The 22,582-nt window shown below is 49.7% G+C and overlaps 1 protein-coding gene across 1 annotated transcript in view; it reads right to left on the minus strand.

Annotated features, from left to right (window-relative positions):
- CDKL1 (cyclin dependent kinase like 1) overlaps positions 1-22,582 on the minus strand; it is a 362,886-nt gene that overhangs the window by 335,333 nt on the left and 4,971 nt on the right. The window contains exon 2 of the mRNA XM_086937298.1: positions 5,929-6,279. Coding sequence (XP_086793424.1) covers positions 5,929-6,096 — 168 coding nt within the window. The 5' untranslated portion in view covers positions 6,097-6,279. The remainder of the gene's footprint in view (positions 1-5,928; positions 6,280-22,582) is intronic.

A 22,582-nucleotide genomic window follows, 5' to 3' on the forward strand; every position in this document is an offset into this window, starting at 1 on the left:
ATTTTGTATTTTGCCTTTTGTTGTGCTTGTTTTGGTAAAGCCCCTTCGTTCTCCCTCCCCGCTCCCCGCTTCCCGCCACCGCCGCTAACCCCACCCCTTTTGCCTTCTGTACCCTCCCCGCTCCCGCCTCCCAGCTGCCCCGCCTCCCGCACACTTGGCCATATATGGCGACCGTGCGACGCAGGTGAGTGTGACCTAGTTCTAGGACACCCCCGCGCCGCACGGCCACCAGCTGCTGCGTGCGTCTCCCCCGCCTTCTGCCTTGCTGCCTCACCAGCCAAGCTACCGCCGCGTGACCACGCCCCCTGCCTTCTCGCGGTGTGGTCCGTGACCGCCTGACCTGCCCCCGGCATCTCAGCTGTTGTGTTCTGTTTTTACTGTTGCCTGTCTCCCTCTATTTTGTATTTTGCCTTTTGTTGTGCTTGTTTTGGTAAAGCCCCTTCGTTCTCCCTCCCCGCTTCCCGCCACCGCCGCTAACCCCGCCCCTTTTGCCTTCTGTACCCTCCCCGCTCCCGCCTCCCAGCTGCCCCGCCCCCCCCGAGCACTTCGCCATATATGGCGACCGTGCGAACGCGCAGCGGTCACGCGCAGCGGGCGCGCCGACTGTGCGCCGAAGGCGCGCCAAAGGTAAGCCCGTCTACGCCCGTCCGCGCCTGGACCGCGCCCAGTGCCTGGACCCCTGGCCCACGAGGACCCCGGCCAACCCACCTGACTTACACCGCCGCCGCCCTCATCACTCTCAACTCCGGCCGAATCCCAGGATGCTACCGAGCCACCCCACGCCGCTCCCACGGACCCTTCAGCTGCCACGCCTGCAAGTTCACCTGCATCCGGACCTGCCCGGCACCAGCACCTGCAAAGCCGAACACCAGCAGCAACCACCTCATGTGCATCCTGCTCAACACCCGCTCCGTCCACAGACACGCCATCGAACTCTGGAACCTCCTAGACGCCACAGCCCCTGACGTTGCCTTCACGGAGACCTGGATGAACGCCTCCTCAGCGCCCGACATCGCCATCGCCATCCCAGAGGGCTACAAGATCACCCGGAGGGACCGCACCGCCAACCAGATGGGAGGAGGCATCGCCATCATCCACAGGAACACCATCCGAATCACGACTAGCACCGACAACACCCTTACCACCGCCGAACACCTGCATTTCCAGATCCACACCGACCCGAAGACCACCCTCAGAGGCACCCTGATCTACCGACCCCCGGGACCACGCACTCAATTCAGCGAGGACATCGCCGACTTCGTCAGCCCGCATGCCCTCCCCTCCGCTGACTACATCCTCCTGGGGGACCTCAACTTCCACCTGGAGAACAACAACGACCGCAATACCAGCACCCTGCTCGACAACCTCGCCAACCTTGGACTGAAGCAACTGGTGAGCACCCCCACCCACCTCGCCGGACACACACTCGACGCCGTCTTCTCATCCAGCAAAGACATCGCCTTCAGCCACGCCACAGAACTCCACTGGACGGACCACAGCTGCGTACACTTCACCTTCAAAAGAACGACGATCCACCACCACCAGCAACAGGTTGCCCGGAGAAGCTGGAACAAGATCACAGCCGACCAGCTCGCCGTTTCCCTAAACCAGCACCCTCCTGCCAGCTCAGCGAACCCCAGCCAGGCCGCCGACAACCTCACGAAGTGGATCAGCAACTGCGAGGATGAACTCGCCCCTCTGAGGACCCCGCCCAGCAGACCCGGCAGCAAGAAAGCCCCATGGTTCACCGACGAACTCAAGAGCTCCAAGAAGAGCTGCCGAGCCCTCGAGAAAGTCTGGAGAAAGGAACCTACACCAGACAACAAGACCACCCTCAAACTCGCCACCCGGAAGCACCACCAACTGATCCGCGCCGCCAAGAAAACTGCATTCAAGGACCGGCTGGACAACAACGCACACAACTGCAAGGAACTCTTCAACATCGTGAAAGAGCTCTCCAACCCCAACGCCGGAAACAACGACATCACCCCTTCGCAAGACCTCTGCAACTCCCTCGCCTCCTACTTCCACAACAAGATCGCGGACATCCACAACAAGATCGCGAACATACACAACAGCTTCAGCACCCAACCAACGCACGCCACGACCACAGCAACGCCGCCCACCACCGCCCTCCGAGCCTGGACTCCGATCAGCACCGAAGACACCATCCGCATGATGAACTCCGTCCACTCCGGATCTCCGACCGACCCCTGCCCTCACCACGTCTTCAACAAGGCCGACGCTGTCATCGCACCCCACCTGCGGGACATTATCAACACCTCCTTCGACACCGCCACCTTCCCCGAGAGCTGGAAGCACGCCGAACTCAGCGCTCTTCTCAAGAAACCTACAGCAGACCCCACCGAACTCAAGAATTACCGCCCAATCTCGCTACTCCCGTTTCCAGCCAAAGTCAACGAGAAGACCGTCAACAAACAGCTGGCCGCCTTCCTCGAGACGAACGGATCCCTCGACCCCTCGCAGTCCGGCTTCCGAGCCAACCACAGCACCGAGACCGCCCTCATCGTCGCCACCGACGACATCCGAGCCCTGATGGACAACGGAGAAACAGCGGCCCTCATCTTCCTAGACCTCTCCCCGGCCTTCGACACTGTCTGCCACCGCACCCTAGTGCAACGCCTCCGCAACGTCGGAATCCAGGAGAAGGCACTGGAATGGATCGTCTCCTTCCTCGACGGAAGAACACAGAGAGTCCGCCTACCACCGTACAAGTCAGAAGCCACCGAAGTCATCTGCGGCGTCCCTCAAGGATCCTCGCTGAGCCCTACCCTCTTCAACGTCTACATGAGCCCCCTTGCGGCCATCGCACGCCAACACAACCTCAACATAATCTCCTACGCCGACGACACCCAGCTGATCCTCTCCCTGACTAACGACCCCGCCGCCGCCAGAACCAACCTGCACGAAGGGATGAAGGAGGTAGCCGAGTGGATGATGACCAGCCGCCTGAAACTGAACTCAGACAAGACGGAGGTCCTCATCCTGGGCTCCACGCCCACCGCCTGGGACGACTCCTGGTGGCCCCCCGCCCTGGGCACCGCGCCCAAACCAACTAACCACGCACGCAACCTGGGCTTCATCCTGGACTCCTCCCTCTCCATGACCAGGCAAGTCAACGCCGTCTCCTCGGCATGCTTCAACATCCTGCGCATGCTACGGAAGATCTTCTGGTGGATCCCCACGGAGACCAGGAAGACAGTCACCCAGGCCCTCGTCACCAGCCGACTGGACTACGGCAACGCCCTCTACGCCGGAACCACCGCCAAACTCCAGAAGAGACTTCAGCGGATCCAGAACGCCTCAGCCAGACTCATCCTCGACATCCCACGCAACAGCCACATCGCCGGACACCTGAGAGACCTGCATTGGCTCCCCGTCAACAAAAGAATCACCTTCCGTCTCCTCACCCACGCACACAAAGCCCTTCACGATCAAGAACGAGCTACCTCAACAACCGAATCAACTTCTACGCTCCCAAACGCCACCTCCGATCAGCCAGCCACGCCCTCGCCGCCGTCCCACGCATTCGTAGAGCGACAACAGGAGGAAGGTCCTTCTCCTACCTGGCCACCAAGACCTGGAACTCCCGACCGACCTGCGCCTGACCCAAGACCACCTCTCCTTCAGGAAGAAGCTCAAGACCTGGCTGTTCGAGCAGTGACGGCACCCCCCCCCCCTAAGCGCCTTAAGACCCTACGGGTAAGTAAGTTCGAGCAGTGACGGCACCCCCCCCCCCCCTAAGCGCCTTGAGACCCTACGGGTAAGTAGTGCGCTCTATAAATGTCTTTGATTGATTGATTGATAGCACTTTTGACTTTTCAAATCACTTTTGTATGTGTCCAAGGCACACAAAGTCAAGTAGTCCTAGACCACCGGCAGAGCAGGGTTCTAGTGAGGCCCAGTGGCAGAACATAGGCCCCGTGGAGCTTGGGGCCCCCCTCAGAACAGTACCCTGACCTGAAAGCTCCTGATTAAGCCCAGAGGAGGGACCTTCCGTGTAACTTGCAGGGTAGTCCTCTCAAGTATTGTTACACCAGTGGTGAGGCCCTTGAAGAGCTCATTGTGTGCACCAATGATTGTATAGTAAACTAGCAGCCCGTCCCGACGTTGTCCGGGAGCAAAAGGCTGCTTCAGGGCCCCCGCCCGCCCCGCAGAAGAGTTGTCTGTGCAAGTCCTGGCCCTGTTCAACTGATTTGACCCACTTGTGTTATTTTTTTAATTTGTATGTATTGTTTTCCGCATTTTATGTTGTCCGCAAGATGTGAGGAAAGTGTTGTGTCACCTGTTTAATGTTTTTTTTTCTTTCAAAGGCTCTTTCCGCGTGTTCGTTTTTGTATCCCTTCAAAGAAGTTTCCCTTTTGTTTTGTCAATTGTGTGGTGAAGTCCTGGCAGTGCTCGAGTGATTATGGGCAGTTGTGTTATTTTCGTTATTCGTATGTCTTACTGAGCGCAGTCGATTGCGTTTCTCCGTTACGAAATGTCGGCTTTTTTTGTTCGTGTTTACCCCCCTGTGACGTCGTTGGTCAATGGCCAATGGTTATAGACTTTTTTTGTTAAGCCTAAGTCGTGTGTGTGTTTTCTTTAGTGCGTTGTGATTGGTGTAGTATGCGATTAATCCTGCCCCCTGTGTAGCGTCATTTGACACTCCTCGTCGATGGAAGGACTGTCCGGTTTTTAATGCGAAGGCGTCAATGTTGTCTGGGTAACTGCAACGAATGTGTGTATATTTCTTATAGCGCGCACCTCTGCTGTTTTTGTATATTGGTGTTACCGCGCTGTATGTGTGAATTTAAATTCATTGAAAGAGTATTTCCGCTGTATGTGTTGGGATTTGCAAATGTTTGTTAGAAATTAATTGAAAGCGCATTTCCGCTCTATGTCTGCATATTGTGCGTTCTAAATTCAGTGAAAGCGCATTTCCGCTCTGTGTGCATATGTAAGTGTGTTGTGAAGTCGCTTGGCCTATGTTTGTTATTTGCACTTGGCACGGCCCTGTAAACGCCCACATTTGTTGTTTGAGACGCCCACGAGCACGCCCCCAACGGACTACTTTACCACTTTTGGCGTTTTTGCTTTTTTAATGTATATGGTGTACATATCTATAGCCTATGTCCTTCTGCCACATCTCTCCTTTCAAATGGTGTATTGGGTGTAGTGATTGGTGCATTACTTTTGTAGTTTACCTGGCTCAAAGGTTTGTGTTCTCTCTTTATAATAGTAGTATAGAAGTATAAATGTGTTAGGAGCAAGCACTTCGTTCATGTCCCTTTACAAAGTGCAGGCACTAAAGGAGCGGCTCACACGACCGACCAACCACTTTAAGTGGGAGTGGCACCTGCGGTAAGTGTCCAGGGCCATGGTTACAGGAATGTTACTTTCTATGTAAAATAAGCACAGCACAATGGCCTTTGAGAAGGGTCCTTTACTCTTTCGAAAAGCCTGCCGACCAATGTCTTTCCTTGCTTGAAAATCACAAATGACTCAGGGTAGAAGCTGGTTGCCTTCGTCACTCCGTGTTCGGACTGGAAACCTGCAGATGGCCAGCCTTTCCATGAATATTAGTTCACCTGTTTTGTGAATTGTGAAAAAAGTGTAGAAGTCATAAGGAGTCGTAGAACTCTGCCGGTACTTTCCCGCTTTTCTTCGTGCATCACACAGTTGTTGCTAAAATCTGAAACGTTTTCATAAGTAAAGTAGCTGGTAACCCCTGGGCACGCGGTCCATGAGTCAGATTTGGGCTCGCGCGCCATCCCGGTGCTGGGAACGCGGCCTCGAGCAGGCTGCGGGCCCGCCCTCTGAACGCCCCTCGAGCACGCACGGGGGAAGAGCAGTGGATAAATGTAATGACCGCGGATCAGCGCGCGCAGGCATTAATTATGCGGCGACTAAGAGAAGGGCTCTTACCTTAAGCATCCGAATCTCCCGAAGAGCAATCTTCTTAATCACCGGATCATCCTCCGATTCCAAGAATTTCTTGATGGCCACTATCTGGCCGGTGTCCTTATTCCGGCACTTGAAGACCACGCCGTAGGAGCCTTCGCCGATCTTGCTGATTTTCTCGTATTTCTCCATGGATAAACGGGAGAGGGCTGAATGATGATTTTTTTTTTATTTTTTTGCTGGAGCTCTCTTTAGACTCAGTGACCTTTAAGGGTGCTTTGAAAGGGCGCTTCCCATTGAATGTGGCCTCCTCAGGGGCCCGGGCCTCGCACGGCGGTCTGTCTCGGCGACAACAATGTGCTCTTTGTCCAAGACCTAAAAACAGAAGGTGGAATCGAGTTAAAGAGCAGAAAGTGATGCAACGAGCTTTAAAGGTGCCTCGCTCAGCGCAAGCAATGGGAACACTACACCACACCATACTTGCCTCGCTAAACAGCTCTCACATTTGGAATGCATACCTGGAAATCACATATTCATTGGAAAGCTTCGAATAATGCCGTGGCCTGACTAGCTGCCCGGGTCACCGGCTTACTCGAAGCCCGGAGACGCCTTTTAATTCAATAATTAAAGTTGGGCTCTCGCGCGCGGCCGGGCACCGGCAGTCATTAAGCCTGATTACTCGGGAGAGGACGTTTGTTCCTCGGTGACCTGACACCGCTCGTCTATCCCTGGCGCAGTTCTGGTTTCTTAACTCACTTTCCTCTCAGGAGAGATGGCGCCGTTCGGCGCGCTCGGCGGAGTCACGGCCAAGGTCGGCTGCGTCTGCGCCCTTCCCGGCTGGGGGGGGGGGAGAAATTAAAACGTTCTGTAGGTAGCTGGTATTGGTAGGGAGAACCTACCGGCCCCGTGTTCTAACCTGGCAAAGAGAAAGAACCAAGCATAGGTTGGCAATTGGAACCAAATCGAACCTGGCGATGAGAAGCAACTCTAACGTGCCAGTCACAACCAACTCGAACCTGGCAGGGGTGACCAGCTCTGTACTGAAAGTGAAAATAGGTGTAACTCGTTCGCACGAACGTGGTCAGGCCCAGAAGGAACTTGCATTGCCAAAGCCAATGGGCCTGGCAGCATTTTCTGTTATGTGAGTTAGGACTGTAGACTTATCTCTGCTGAGGCCTAACCTATGTGTACAGATATTGTAAGGGAAAGCTTTGGGGAGAGACAGAAGCGGTATACAAGATGTACGGGTGGAGAGGTGCAAGCAAGAGTGGAATGGGCTGGGAGTGATGAGGACAGGGAGAGGAAGGGGAGAGAGAGGTAGACGCAGGGAGAGGTATGGAGAGGTAGAAGTGCGCCTGAGAACGATGTGGGCGTGGAAGAGTGACATTGAGAATATACCGTCTGCAAGAAACGTCAGGTCCGAGTACAGGGAGGGTTGCAGCTGGGACACGTACGGGATGGGAGAGGTTTGGTTTGAATGCAGACATGAGAGGTGTGAGCAAGTAGTGGTGAGAAGAGGAGTAGGCAGGATTGAGCGGTGGACCAAGGGGAGTGGGCTGGTAAAGGAGCAGGCGTGGTAGATGGATGGACAGTGAGACCAAGGCTGAGAAAGGTGCACAGGGCTGGCTTTAACACTGGTGGCGTCTGGTGCCACAATATTTTTTTGGCACCCCCCCTGCCATGACCTCCTCATATTCCCTCACTACCCCCCTGAAAAAGTGCCCCTCAGCTCTCCAAAGCCTCTTTCACATACATTTCATTTGTTTTAAAGCACTGGTAAAGGCTGACTAATCCACTCAGCTATCCACATAAAATACAGATCTATTCTTTGCAGTAGGCATATTAACCCTCTGCTCTACTTTATGACTAGTAAAAACTGCCACTAGACAAACCGCTCTCTCTAGCAGGAACATTAACCACAAGAGTTATCTTGAAATTGTTATTGCTGCCTGAAAGCTGAATGCACAAGGAATTCTGCAGCAGGTGCTTTGTATTAATAAGTTATTGCTAAACACAGCGCTCCCGCCCCCTCCAGGTCAGTGCCCGCACCAGTCGCCCTGCCATAAAGCCGGCTCTGATGGTGCATAGAAAATGACACTGATGTAGTGGTACAACAAGAGAGCTACAGGCTGGGAGAAGGAGGGGCAGGGAGAGTGAATGGCAGGTAGTGGTGCACATTGGGGCATGCACAGGCAGGGAGGAATACAGGGCAGGTAAGTCCATGTTCCTGAGCAAGCTTGGAGAGAAGTGGTTAGGCACGGAGAGGTATGGACAGTGTGAGGCGAGGTGTGAGCTCAGGGGCAGAGTTACTAAGATTTGACACAGTGCAATGCAGCAAGACAACTTGCTGTGCTGCATCAAAAGTAGAGGGCAGGAAGGTGTCATGTCTACTAAGATATGACGCAATCCTACTCTCCCTCTGCACAATGCACTAGTGGCTGCTAAGCGCCAATGCAGGCATCCTTGCACCGTGGGGCAAATGTGGCTGTGTTGCAGTCAGGATTGTTTTTGTGCAGGAAGGGAAACCTTCCTGTACAAAAACAATTCTGTGAGGCTTTTTGCTTATTCTATGTGTGCTTCAGAATGCAGCACATGTAGAAAGAGGAATAACAAGGGAGGATTAAATATTTTTCTCCTCATTACGCCGCCCCTGAGAAGACGTAGCATTTTGACACATTCCCAGTTTTACTATTGTTAGTAAAACTGTGAATGCACCAAAAGCCATGGGTGGATGTTTGGGACCCCCACAATCCACCAATGGAAGGCCTTCCCAGGCGATGGCCGGGGCTGGGGAGATGGGATGGGGTGTAGAAAGGAAAAGACAACTACTGAATTTATGCTTTTCAGACTAGTATTTTCTTGGAATTCTTTAAATTCAATTTGCTTTTCCTATTGCTTTACTTGCACCCTCATTTTCAGTTATTCTCTGCAAAACATCAGATTTGAAGACCTAGTTCAATTATGTCGTTCAGTTGTTTAAACTGTTATAGAAGGGCTGTTTGTAATGCTTCATTTTCATTTCATTTCCAATCTTTATTTCGACCATTTGGTCATAAAAGATACACATAATTTAAAAATCACATAATTGTGTCAGATTTGATAAAACATCGGTGCATGATTTAAGATCCACATTAGACATTATTAACAATGTTAAAAATAAAGCAATTCAACAATCTACCCCGCATTTTTTAAAAGACGATTACGTATATACCACACATTTGTAAAAAATTTGGCAAGCGCAAAGACAATTGGGCCGGAAACATCACATTTTAGAATCCTATACATAGGCATATATTCCCTGCCACCCAAGTTCTTGATCAATGGGAGCAGCCAGTACTTTCTGGCTGCCATATATGCTGGGCAGACAAAAATCACATGCAAGTCATTTTCCTCTTTGTCGACGCAAAGGGGGCAGTACTTGGTGGAAGGGACTTGCGACCAGGTACTAGAAAAGGAGCGCAAAGGCAGTGTACCGTATCTCCACTGCAGAAATAATTTTCTAGTGAGAACGGGATATATGGGATCAAAAGCCTTTTCAAATGCGTAAAGGTCCTTGTTTTGCAGGAATTTAGAGGACAGGGACCCCTCTGTCTGTGTAGCTAGTGCCCTTTCCCTTTTGTGTTCATGATACAGATTCGCCAGAAATCTCTTAGAGATTCTGGGTGCTGTATCTGCTGGTTTAGTCCACAATTCGGGGAGCCCCAGATCTGTGCAGACTGACTGGATATTTTGGACCCAGGGGATACTGAGCGCCTTGGGGTGTTTTAATATTTCGACCAGTTCCGCCCTATAGTCGGCGAGATCGTCACTGCTCCAAAGCCTGCGCCAGAAGGCTATGGGTCTTAGACTTATCTCGTCGGTGAGAGGCCGTAGCCCTAGATCAAGCCTCAAAGGGAGAAGTGGGGTGCTGGGAGGAAGTGCGGTAATTTGCCTTACGAATCTGTTTTCCGTGGCTGACAGATTCCGACATGGAGTATGGCCCCACAATTCAGCCCCGTACAAAATTGCCCCTCTGGCTTGTGCCTTGTATATCTGAATTAGGGCCCCCAATGGGCGATAGGTTGAGCCGGTCATCATCCGGGAGATACCCCCGGTAATTTGTACTAATTTAAGGTTGGCTCTGGTTTGGTGGGTCCCCCAGGTCATATTTTCGTTGAGTGTCACGCCGAGATATTCAAACGTGGCTACTCTTTCCAGCCGTACTGCTCCCAGCAGTGGATTCGGGCGCCTGTTTAGGGCTTGGATTCAATACCATGTATTTGGTTTTCATGGCATTGATTTCCAGTCCTCTGTCCTGACAGAAGTCCACAAAGGCATCAAGTATCCTTTGGATGCCCATGGGAGTTTTGGATACCAACAGCGTGTCGTCCGCAAACATTATTGCGGGCACACTGTTGCCATTTAGTTTGGGGGCATCTGTATAGTCAGTGGCGTTCAGATGGGCGATTACCCCGTTGACAAAGAGGCAGAACAGGGTCGGCGCCAGCACACAACCCTGTCTTACCCCCCTGCCCACGGGGAATCTCTCAGTCAACTCCCCCGACCTCCCACACCTTACCCTGGCATAATTGTTGTGATGCAGCCTCTGTAAGGTCAATAAGATGTCTGGTGGTACGCCCATCCCTGCCAAAATGACCCAGAGTTTTCCCCTGGGCACGAGGTCGAAGGCGGCTCGTAGGTCCACGAAAATCGTGTACAAACTGCCACCCTCGAACCTCACTGTCTTCCAGTAAACCAGGTCCAACCTAAAGACCTGGTCCACAGTCGATACCCCTTTCCTAAAGCCTGCCTGGTATGGACTGAGGGCACCTGCCTCCTCAATCCATTCCTGAAGCCTGTTCAGGAGGACCCTGCCGAACAACTTCTGCGCTACGTCGATCAGGCTAATTGGTCTGTAGTTGGCTGGGAGGAGGGGGGGATCCCTTTTTATAAATCGGGACCACCTCAGCCCCCAGCCAAGTACTAGGGATTTCCATCCCTCCGAGAATGCCATTAAAGAGAGCAGCGAGGTAGGGCGCCCAGACGGTGGGCTCCTGCTTGTACAGGTCTCCCGGTAGCCCGTCCAGCCCAGGGGCCTTCCCTGAAGCCAGGCCTGAAATGGCAGCAGTGACCTCCCTCAGTGTTATTTGGTCCGCCTGAGAGTCCTGCCTCTCTGGTTCATTCGCCACAGGGAGTTCTCCGGGCTCAGCGCTATATAGGGACTGGAAGTGGGCCTGCCACACTCCAGGAGCTATATTAGGCTCCACGGCCGAATGTAAGGCCCCTGATCCCCCGTTCACCATTCTCCAAAACAGGCGTTGGTCTTGCACTGCTAGGGCCTTGGTGAGTTCTTCCCACTGGCTTTCCTCCCATTCTATTTTAGCCTGGGCTAGAAGTTTCTTGTAGGCATGCCTGCATTGCTTAAGGCGTTCCCCTCCTTTGCCCTCCTTTATTACTCCGAGGAGTTCTGTTTTGGCCCGTCTACAGGCCGCATTGTACCATTGAGTTCTGCCATGGCACCTAACTCTTGTCTTCCGGACTTTGCATGTGAAGTGGGGTGCCGCAATTTTTATAAGGTCATTGTGGGCATCAGACAATTTGCTCCTTATGTCTATTTTACTTGCCACACTATCAAGGTCCCCCACAATTTCCAAGATAGGGGTAATCTCTGCATAGAGCATCGGGAGTTTGTCCTTTTTTGTGACCATTTGCTCCCACCTGAGTCTTCTCCTGCTGTTATCTATGAGAAGCATGGGGTGGTTACCTTCTTCCTGGGTCGCTAAGCCCTGGGGCGCTGGATGAACAAGGTCTAGCTCAAGGGCATTGTGATCACTGTCCAGCCTGTCTATTACCCTAAAATCTTGTATAGTAGACCACCTCGCTAGTTGGACCAGAACATAGTCCAAGTGTGACTCTCTTCCCCGGCGGTTGTATGTATTTTTGCCTGGTTTGTCCAAGTTGACTCTCCCATTACACGCTCTAAGCCCGTACCTTAGGGTAAGGGCAGTGATTTGCAGCGCCAGTGGGGTCCAGGCCTTCGGCGATGGAACATCAACCCCTGGTACTGCCCACCTGGCTTCTTCATCTGATAAAAACCCTTCTTGAAGGCCGGGGAGTGGCTCAAAGTGAGAATTAAAATCCCCACCCACCACATAGTATGAATCAGTCGACAGTTCAGATAAAAAGTTCGAGAGTTCATTAAAAGTCGGTGATTCTTTTGCCTTTCCCATCGGCCGTGAATAGATGTTAACCAGCAAGAGGTTTGCTTTATTTGGCCATGTTAATGAGACCACCAGGATGTCATCGGAGTTGCATGGGAGCCGTGATGCCATACAGCCCAGGTGAGCAGCAACCCATATCACAAGGCCCCCTGAGGGGCGGCCTTTACCTTCCCACCTGGCTGGGATGAAAAATGATGTGTAGCCTTGGTGTCCAAAGTCCTCTCTAGCCCAGGTTTCCTGGAACATGCATATGTCGCCAGTTTCTATATAGTTTTCCCAGGTCGGCTCTTCCAGTTTGTTTGCTAGTCCCGCGATGTTCCAGGAGATTATCCTCAGATGTTCAGGAGTGGGTGATGTCAAAGTGCAAAGATTGGAAGAGGTCGGGCCTGGCTCCTCCTGTGTTGCAAGGCCTGGGGCGAGGGCCACAAAGGTTGTAATGCTTCAAACCAGGGTGAATGAAAGCAATATTCTTGCCTCCCAGACTATAGAGAATCAGTGCACTCATAGAAATGATCCTCTGGGGAGATTTCCTTCTGTTTTCTGCCGAAAGGATTTTGATCTAATGGCTCTCTGATAGAAGTTTGCATAGGCTTGCCGGCCAGCTGGACGCGAATGGTCCATCTCTCACCTTGGAACAGTTAGCACTCGGGCTCTCCTAGACTCTGGCTCCCTTTCCGAATGAATATCATATTGAGGTGACAGCAAAGTGTGCTGGGATAGGTCAGTAGTAAACTGGACTGGATTTGGTCACAAGGGGTGGAGTTCAGAAGCAGGAAAGAGACCTGACTAGCTAAAAAATCATTAGATCAGTGGGTTTTGCTGTCCTGCATGGGGTCCTGGAAGAATTATGTTGAAAATAATCCCTGTTATACTGCTGGAGGCAACATGAAAAAACTGTTCCAGCCTCAATCCCTGTTCCCATGCCCTGCTTTAAGAATCTCTAGCTATTTTCTATGGCTGCTGCATGGACACCAAACTGGAACCATGTGAAGGGAGGGGAGAGAGGACCTTTTGGGAATCCTTTCATTTCCCTGCTTTGCCTCTCCAAACTTTGAGTGCTGAGTCAGAAGGTCTGTGACTCGAAAGCACAAGAAGCGTGCCACTATCAGGTCGAGCAATGAGAAACAAGGGACAGGGATTCTGACTCTGTCTTCTCCCATTTTCATGAGTGCAGTCCAAAAAGTGGGATGAAAAGGGTGGGGGCACAAGGGGGTGATGCCGAAGGCTCTGTCACTTAGATCCCTTTACATGAGGCGAGGCGGTGGCCCCTATAACTAAGGGCATGGTCCCTGAAAGATATGTGAATTAGAGTTCTGTGACATTGTCATCTGTCACCCATGAGTGACCTAGATTCTTACTAGATAAAGCGCCATTATAGTCTATTAAATCAAATACAAGTGTTTCTTGTACAACACACATCCTGATCTCATGTGTGGATGGTTTGTACTGTTGCAACGAAGAAAAGGAGCCCCAGTGAAATACAATATTTGCCAAGGATCAAACAATTTGGTTAATGGAGGAAGCCTCGCTTGATCTCACCTTTTCTACTTTTAAGTTGTTCAGTTCAGCCACTAGATAGGCATCTCTCCGTCTTCTTTTTGAACATCAACGGGTTATGCTTTATTATACTCTCAGACACCCTCATACTGTACACGTGATACAAATTACAAGTGGAAAGGCTACTTTATGCTGGTTAAACTCTCACCAGTCCTCACAAAACATGAACCTGGTTGACCTTCCAAGCGCATTAACACAGGAATTCCCTAACAATCTGTTTTACATACTTCTAAGACCCTTTCACTATTGTGAACACGGTTTTCTAAAAGCGAAATCCCACTGGAAGTGCGTCACAGCTGTGGTTAAAAAAACTCATAAACACTGTGACATCCTCCAGTTCCACTGTGTCACTCACAGGACTGTCGGCCGCCACTACACGTAACACAACAGTCGCATTTCCACGGAAACATCGGCCTCGTTGAACTTCTAACTAAAACAACACTGTTTGAACCGAAACAAGCGTGAAGAATTGGTCCTTGACGCTTCCAAGAGACAAGACTGCAAGATGAAAGGGACGCACTTCACAGTGCATGGCGGGGCCTCAACAGGACGAGTTCAAAGCAGAAAGACACCACAAACAAGGCTCAGGTTTCCTGCTTCCCTAGATGCATTCAAAAAGAGAGAAACTGTGAAAGATTTGACAGCCCCTGACTGTTTCAGTGTGCCCAGCTCTGCCTCAGGCGAGAGGTTAAACAAGAGGAAATGCATTAAATAAGAGAGTGCATTTTAGTCGGAAAGGGTACAAATTGAAAGGGCGCCGATTTTCTAGTTTGCAAAACTGCAACCTATAATTAAAAGAACGCACCAGAAGAAACGGCACTAGAGAAGCTTATAAGGACGTATATAAAAAGAAGACGGTCCTTCTTTTAAGAAACAATGTTTTTCAAATGCTCCTATTTTCAGCCATAAAAAAAGGACAAACTGGAAGCAGTTCGTGTTTGTGAAAGGGCATTTGAAGTATACAGAACATAAATTTATAGATGAGCGGCATTCAGTTAGCAAGATGTTTCCACCCCGGGGCCCTGAGTGACGTACACAACTCCAGCTTCACCCTCGTCGCCTATAAGGCCGCTCAGAACCCCTCGGTGAAGAAGACCCCTCACACTGAAGGCCGCCCATCTATTATTCTATACATTACCCCTGAAAACTGACGGGCTGGCACCACCACCAGCAGACACAGATTTGTGCAGCAGAAAGAAGCTACAGACCCCCTCCAGCGAAGACCCTGGTAGTACAAGCAGAAGATTAAAATGGCTTCGCACCTGGGCATGACTCACCCCCTAGGGCGTCTCACACCTTCACTCGTTACGCGTGGTAGTCAGGGCAGAGTGGCAGGCTGGTAGGGACACTGGCAGGCATAGACCTGTCCAGCACTGCACACAGGGGCATGGCCAGAGGCGGGCTTAGGAGCTTGAGAGGAAACCCTTTAGTCTCCTCCTGGGGCCAGTCCCACCGCTGGCCTCCCTCACTTCCGCTGGTCTGATGGTGAAGGCCCTCGGGTGTCTAGTAAGACAGTTGGTTGACAGCCCCACGGTTGATGACATTGTAGCTCAACTCATGAGGAATACAGGTTGGAACTATTGAAAATTGGGAGGCTTTTCAAGCAGGCATTCAGGGCAGGTCAACATGATTCAAGCAAGGCATTAAGCCTGGTGCCCAAGCATGGTTGGGGAAAGGAGAAAAATACTTGAGGGCCTGATAGTTACCCCTTTCTGAATTGCCAGGCCCCGGCTCAGGCGGAGCACTGCATTAGTGACGCATCAGAGGTCTGTGTAGTACCCGAGTTCTGTAGCTACGTAAGGAAACGTGATTGATAATTAGAAAAATGGAAGTCAGAGGAAAGAATGATGTCTCTCTATGTGGCTGGCATGGTTAGCCATCGGTCCTCATCGCCTATCCTAAAGACACTGTCTAATGTTAAAATCAATTTATGCCCCAAAATAATGTTGGTCTCTGAGCTTGATCTTTTCATGATAATTGCACCTCAGAATTAATTTGGTAAAACATATTTATGAAGCCAGACAAGTATATTGAACAGTTCTTGTCTAAATCTGGGGAAAGAGTATGTTAAGAGCCTTTGTAAAGGATTGTCTCTACAGCATGGTCACTCTTACAAGATGTCTCCAGGCCACAGCTTTTCATAAAGGCAATGCTATTTCTTTGATCCTTGCATCAAGGCATGCTTGTGGTGTCATCTGTATTTACTAGGGAACAATCTGCCCAACCCAAGCCTTCGCAGAAAAAAAATACTTTATTGAAAATATTTTGTTGTAATATATCAATCTTTAAATTGAACAACCATACTGGACTGAAGGTAGTTTAGAAGGTGAGCCCAGGGACCTATCTAAGCAAACATTTAAGAATAATAGCTAAACTTCTTCCAGTCTCCAGCAAGAGGTATTTATCTCCAACTGCTCGTCTACAGTGGCTAAAAATGGCAGCTGGTTATACCCGCTGGTCTTCCAGCTACTGGTAAACCTATCTAGTGACAATATCACAATGGAAAAGAGAAAGTAGCAATGCATAGTAAGTCCAAGAATATGCAAATAACTTTCTCCAGTTGTGATAAGTTGGCAGTAGAGTTGTAGCGGAGTACAGATAAGGCAATGGAATCATACGTAGCTCCCTGGCAACATCCAATAAAACAAAGAAAGTTGTTCTGAATTTTGAATAACTTGCTATTTGGATATCAGTTTTCTGGTGCAATCTTTCTTCTTCTGTTCTCATCAGCAAAAAGAACCCACCCCACTTATAAACAAGTTACACCACAATGGTATTTAGGCTCTCTAAACATTTTATAATTAGATTATCACAACTCCCTGCTGTGGAATGGCATTAAATTAGGTGATATGTTAACAGTGTCTCGTATCACTCGTCTACTGCTCCTAAGATATCTCAATAAAGGTGTTAATTAAGTATTTAATGGTACTCATTTACCGCCCTCAGATGGATGGAAGGCTGCGTGGCCTTGACAGATTTCAACTTATGCCGTGCATGTCACAACAGATGGGAACAGCTATCGGTGAGCCATCTTGACAGCTACATAATACCTGTAATTGACAATGCTTAGAAATGGCAAACTGCAAAAAAATACGTCATTATTGTTAACTAGGGGGCACATCTATTATTTCACGCAACGTGGCGCAGCAGAGGAACTTGCTGCACCACGTTGTGCGACAGGGAGAGAGCTGGAATGCTCTGTATTTACAAATTTACAAATTTTCATTTTTGTGCAGGAAGGCAAACCTTCCTGCACAAAAAAACCCTCAGAGGCATTTTCCTCTTTCTATGTGTGCTGCACAATGTAACAAGGCAGTAATAACGAGGAGAAATAAAGATATTTCTTCTCGTTACGCCTCTGTCAGGTAGTCACACCATTTTGCCACAAGCCCAGGTTTACAAGTCTTTGTAAATCTGTGTTTGCATCATAATAAATAGGTGGTTGCTTGAGAATGTCCATGCTCCTCCCATGAAATGCCTACCGGACGTAACGTAACACAGAGCATAACGCTGCCTTGCATTACTTTTTATTTACTAAACCAAGCCAAGCCACACAAAGTGGCTTAGTAAATGCCAAAATTATTTGATTTTGCACCTGGGCTGTGCCACAAAGGTGACAGAATCCCTATGCAAAATCACAGTAGATCTGGATTTAATGGTTAAGCCAAAAGAAGTGATCAGGGGGGCTGGCTAAAAAAGATATGATTTAGAGATGTGCTTTCGCTTAGGACGGTGGTGAGGGCTAGAATAAAGGTAGGAACCGAGATAAAAGTTGCTGTCAGTGATTATCCTCATTTTGGGGTTTCTTCATATTTGTCATTGTAATATAAAAAGCAATTTGCATCATCACACGCTCTTCATAATCACTTTAGTGCCATGTACTTCGGTATGTTTGTATTCTTCGTGCCACTCAAGTTCTGAAACAAATCTTGACCATTGGCCAACATGGCTGATCTCATGCTTTCGCCTGTGAAGATACAGAGCTGAAGAGCAATAAGAGCACAGGACTAGATACAAAAGGCAGATCAAACACGACCAGGGAAGCAAAGAGGACACGATGTTAGCTCAAGATCAAGTTTAACCTGCTCAGTGTTATCTTTCTTCGGAGAATGACTTGCATGGCCTGGCGTCCTACCCTTCAAGCTTGAGTTTTCACATCCGTTTAATCCACTTGAGATCAAGAGAGCAAGAACTGTTGTGGCAACTCGGGGCTCCACCCCACAGGCATGGAGACTGCTGGGCTTAGACTCCCACACGCTAGCATCAATCAAAAGCAACCACGTCCACCTCTGTAAAAATCCTATATACTGAACTTTTTACCATAGATTTAATTCTCTCTTTGGTGGTTTGCGTCTCTTTTCGTAAGTGCGAACCTATGATTGAGGTCAGCACTGCTCATCTGTAAATGTTACCCTTGTACCGCTGTCATTGTCTTCCATTTTGTTCGCTCTGCTTTCGTCAAGCATATTAGTAATTTCTCAATAGGGTCATAAGAATGCAGCACCGTGCTGTGGCACCTCGACATAGGGCCCCTTACCTGGGTAATTCCATGATCATTTACATACATATTAATGCCCAGTTTCTATATAATGCTTGTTGCGGAAGAGGGGTGGTAGAAATTTCTAAGAGAGCAAGCCTGGGGTAGATTAGGGAGTTGAATAGGATGCTAGAGTGAATTGCAAGGCTCCCTTTTATTAGTCAATCTGAAAGTCAAGATAAGAACTCAGGGTCCATGATCGATAAATTAGTTTCTGGTGTACCCCATAGAGAGATGGGGCTGTAATTTAGAAGCTAGAATTCTTGCCTAAAGGCTTGAGATTCCGTTGCAGGTTTCTGTCCTCAGCCCTGATGAAAGGTTTTAGGATAGATGAGGCCATGTTGAGTGTCTGTAGAGTGTTGACTAGTCTTAGCAGTGAAGAGGTCCTGGCCAGGCCCTGCAGAGCACTCAGGAAGTGCAGCGCACTCCTAGCTGGGGAGATGCTCTACAAAGTGCTCGTGAATCGCAGATGCTCGTACCCAGGGAGCGCGAGGCAATGCTTTGTAGAATGCGTGTGGAGTGTAGACACTGAAGAGCCCCCCTCACCAGTGGTGGTTCCAAACGAATGCATTCAGAGCGCTGACGAAGCGCAGACCTCCTTTGATGAAGACAGGTCCAGCCTTGGTTGTGTAGAGAGCTCGTTCAGTGCAGATTCTGACTCGACGAAGAGAGACTCAAGCACAGTTGTACAGATTTCTCATGAAAGGGAACGGCTGTGGAGAAGTGTGGCTCAGGGGTTAGAGGCGGCAGACCCGGAAGCTGAGATCGGCCCTGGATCAGGGTTCAATTCCCCGCCTCGGCGGGTCTTGGGCTCAAAATTCCACGGACTCGATAATTCTCGCTCCGGTGCCTTCTCGACTCACGGGTTCACACTCTGCGACTCTGGGCAATAGCTTGCTTAATCTCCACAACGGCCCCTTGCGGCGGGATGCCTGGCTTTCACCTTGTGGATACCCTGCCGGGGTTATCTCACAGGGGAATACCAGGACGGGTTCCCTAAGCAAGCGCCGGGAAACCCACTGTGGGTAGCTGAGCGCTATATAAGTACAAATACATTTACATTTACATTTTGTCCTGGAGAGGCCCGGATACGGCCAGAGTGCTCTTGAAGTGCAGTCTATGCAAAGTATGAGTGCAGGGCAAAGCCTTCATCGAAGAGAAGAGTTCCAGGCACAACTAAGCAGAGTGTGCATGAAGCACGTACATTCCTTTGATAAGCAGAGGTTTAGGCATGGCTATGCAGATAGTACATTTAATGCAGAACCTCTATGGAAGAGTGGAGGCCGAGGCGCAGCTATTAACAGTGCGCACGCAGTGCATAGCTTCCCTTAACCAGTAGAGGCATAGATGTGGCTATGCATGGTATGCATAAAGTGAAGACAATCTATCAATAAGTAGAGAAACAGGGTTTGGTATGTAGAGAATACACGAAGTGCAGAGCCACCATCATTGAGGAGAGGCTCAGGTGTAGTTATGCATAGTGTGCATAAAATGCAGAGCCTCCATCAATGAGCAGAGGTCTATTCGTAGCTATACATAGTGTGGCTAAAGTGACGACCCTCTACTGGTGAGCAGAAGCCTAGGATTGGTTATACAGAGTGTGAATGAAATACAGGACCTCCATCAGCAATAAATAATCAGATGGGTTTCTCTTGATGCGTTATGCATTGGCGCCTACTCAAGTATACGTAGTGTATTTAGAAAGTGACAGTGTGAAACGGTGCCACAGGCAGGGGGATAACCCTGAACGCCAAAGGTAGACACAGGCCTCAGAACAACAGGTGCAGGTTGCCTGTGCATACGTGAAAAATAAAGCCAGAACAAATTCTGCAAATCCAACATACAACAATAACAGTAGTCCAATGGTGCGTTTTGTTCTTGGTTTAATGCCAATATGATGCCCAGCCAACACGTGTTTCATCAGGGTGATGGACCTACGACTTCAGGGCTAAGAGGGCTGAAAGGCAGGGAGGGGATAATATCTCTCCACTGGTTGTACTTCCATCCCGGCTGGTAGGGGTGAGTAACTACAAAGAGCAGAGTATCCAAGAGTGTGTAGCTATGTACCATACAATGCACGGGTATTTACATCAGAAGGGGAGCAGCGAGTACGCCGACCGAAACCTCGGACACTGTTGGATACTGTACTCTTTGGAGTTACTCACCCCTTCCAGCCGGGACGGAAGTACAACCAGTGGAGAGATATTATCCCTCCCTGCCTTTCAGCCCTCTTAGCCCTGAAGAAGTTGTGGGTCCATCACCCTGACGAAACACGTGTTGGCTGGGCATTGTATTGGCATTAAACCAAGATCAAAACGCATCATTGGACTACTGTTATTGTTGTATGCTGGATTTGCGATATTTGTTCTGCCTTTAGCCTTCATCAGCAAGTAGACGCCTAGGTACGCTTATATATACTATGCAGCGAGTGCGCAGCCTCAATTGATGAGGTAAGGCCTAGGTGCTGCTATGCATAGTGTTATTGAAGTGCACAGCTGCCATCGTTGAGTACAGGCCCAGACACTGTGGGGCCTCTTAGCCAGGGAATGACCAAACAAGCCAACTTAGAGCAGCAAGGAATGTTGATCCCACATACGACTCTTTCAGACTACTATTGAAAGACATGGGGAGTGCCTACCCGTGCATCGCTTGCATGGAGATGACTTGGCCAATCATGGGTGGAGGAGCAGGCAAGCTTTGGGGTGAGTCCTGTTTTTGACATCCTTCCACTTCCATTAGTAAGATAGCACGGATTCCAGGCAACGCCAACTCAGCCTTTCATCCACCTGAAATCCACTAAACTGCATCCCGAGGAAACCACCTCTCGCCATGGCCCAGTAGCGCCACCAGCCAGAGTTTGAGCCCTGAGGTGCTCAGTAGAACATCAGCTGCTTTTCCGAGACATCTCATGGTCTCAAAGCCTTACAGAATCTGAAACAGACCATGAAATACCTTCATTCTGGACTACAGAATGAACTGCTTGGTTTCATTGCATACATGAATTGACTTCTGCTCCAGCGCATTGAACCCAATAGCTCCCGTTCCATTTGCTGTCCCGCCTTTCCTCTTTTGACTCCAATCTTTTCGGGTCATATCTCAGGGAAGATTAAGTCAGCTAGACCCTGGCTTTCTATAACTTTTCACTGTGTGTTTGTTTTGTCAAGCATTGAAAGTGATATAGCTCCCAAAGTCCTATGTCGCAGTTGGAACCCTCGTGGCGCAGTGTAGAAAATTAATAGTGTGTTGGCTGAGACGTCTCAGAATCGGGGAACCTCTGGAATCGAACAGTGGTCGCCGGCGCCCCTTGTCACTAGGGCAGGACTCCAAGATTGTGTTGTTAAAGTAGACTAAACCGACCCTATGGCACATCAATTAATGCTTTTTTAATGCTGCAACTCTGGGCAATAGCTTGCTTAATCTCCACAACGGCCCCCACAACACTGGGATGCCTGGCTTCACCTTGGGGGTGCCCAGGAGGGGCATCTCACAGGGAGAGACAGGAAGGGTTCCACAGCGTTATACAGCGCCGGGACGCCCCGTTGGGGCAGTTGCGCGCTTTACAAAATACACTACATATTATATACATTTTACTTCCGTCCAAGACAGCCTACAGCCTGGGGCACTTGGGTCTGCCCACTTCAGCCTTTGGCCCTCTCCCACTGTGAGGGACAGCATCTTGCCTGATCACAAGAGATCACCTGTCTAAAAAAATGCTCCAAGACCAGAAGGCTAATATTTTGCTTTTCCAATGTCTTTTCTTACTATTTTGTGTGGGTTTTTTTTCACTCGTGTGTTTTAACTACGCCTTCAGGTTACATCTAATTAAATCCAATAATGCATTTTCTTTGCTCCACTGAGAATACCATTTTTCCTGTGATGCACATTAAAAGTAAAAAGGGTTTCTATAAGTGTGCTTAAATGCGGAGCCTCGCTGCTGGGCCCAGGCAGGGCCCAGGCAAGGCCCTGCTTAATGCACTTCAAGTGCAGAGTGCTTTTGAAGTGCAGAGCTCTTCTCACACACTTAAGATCCTGCCTCTGGAGTCAGTGTTTGCTTTTCATCAGCTCTGACAGAACTCAGCATGTCGATTGTTGTTGTGCAAACACCACAAGTCAAGCTACACGTTGCCTCAATGTTTGATTCCAAAGTGATTGCAAATAATTGAAAATCCAACTTCTGTCGCATAAAGTGGGAAGCGCCGTGGGTACCAATCACGGCGGTTTTTCAGCCCAGATAGACACACTCGAGAAGGCTCTTGGATCTGGCTGCAAGTATGGCCAACATCTCCCACCATGGGAGGTGCTGGAGGGCAGCAGTGAGCAGATCCCGGATGTGTGCCTTCAAGCTGTGGCTTCTTGTGAACCGCTGATGGCGGTGTGGGGACCT

This window comes from Lissotriton vulgaris, chromosome 9, assembly GCF_964263255.1.
Source record: "Lissotriton vulgaris chromosome 9, aLisVul1.2, whole genome shotgun sequence".
NCBI lineage: Eukaryota > Metazoa > Chordata > Amphibia > Caudata > Salamandridae > Lissotriton > Lissotriton vulgaris.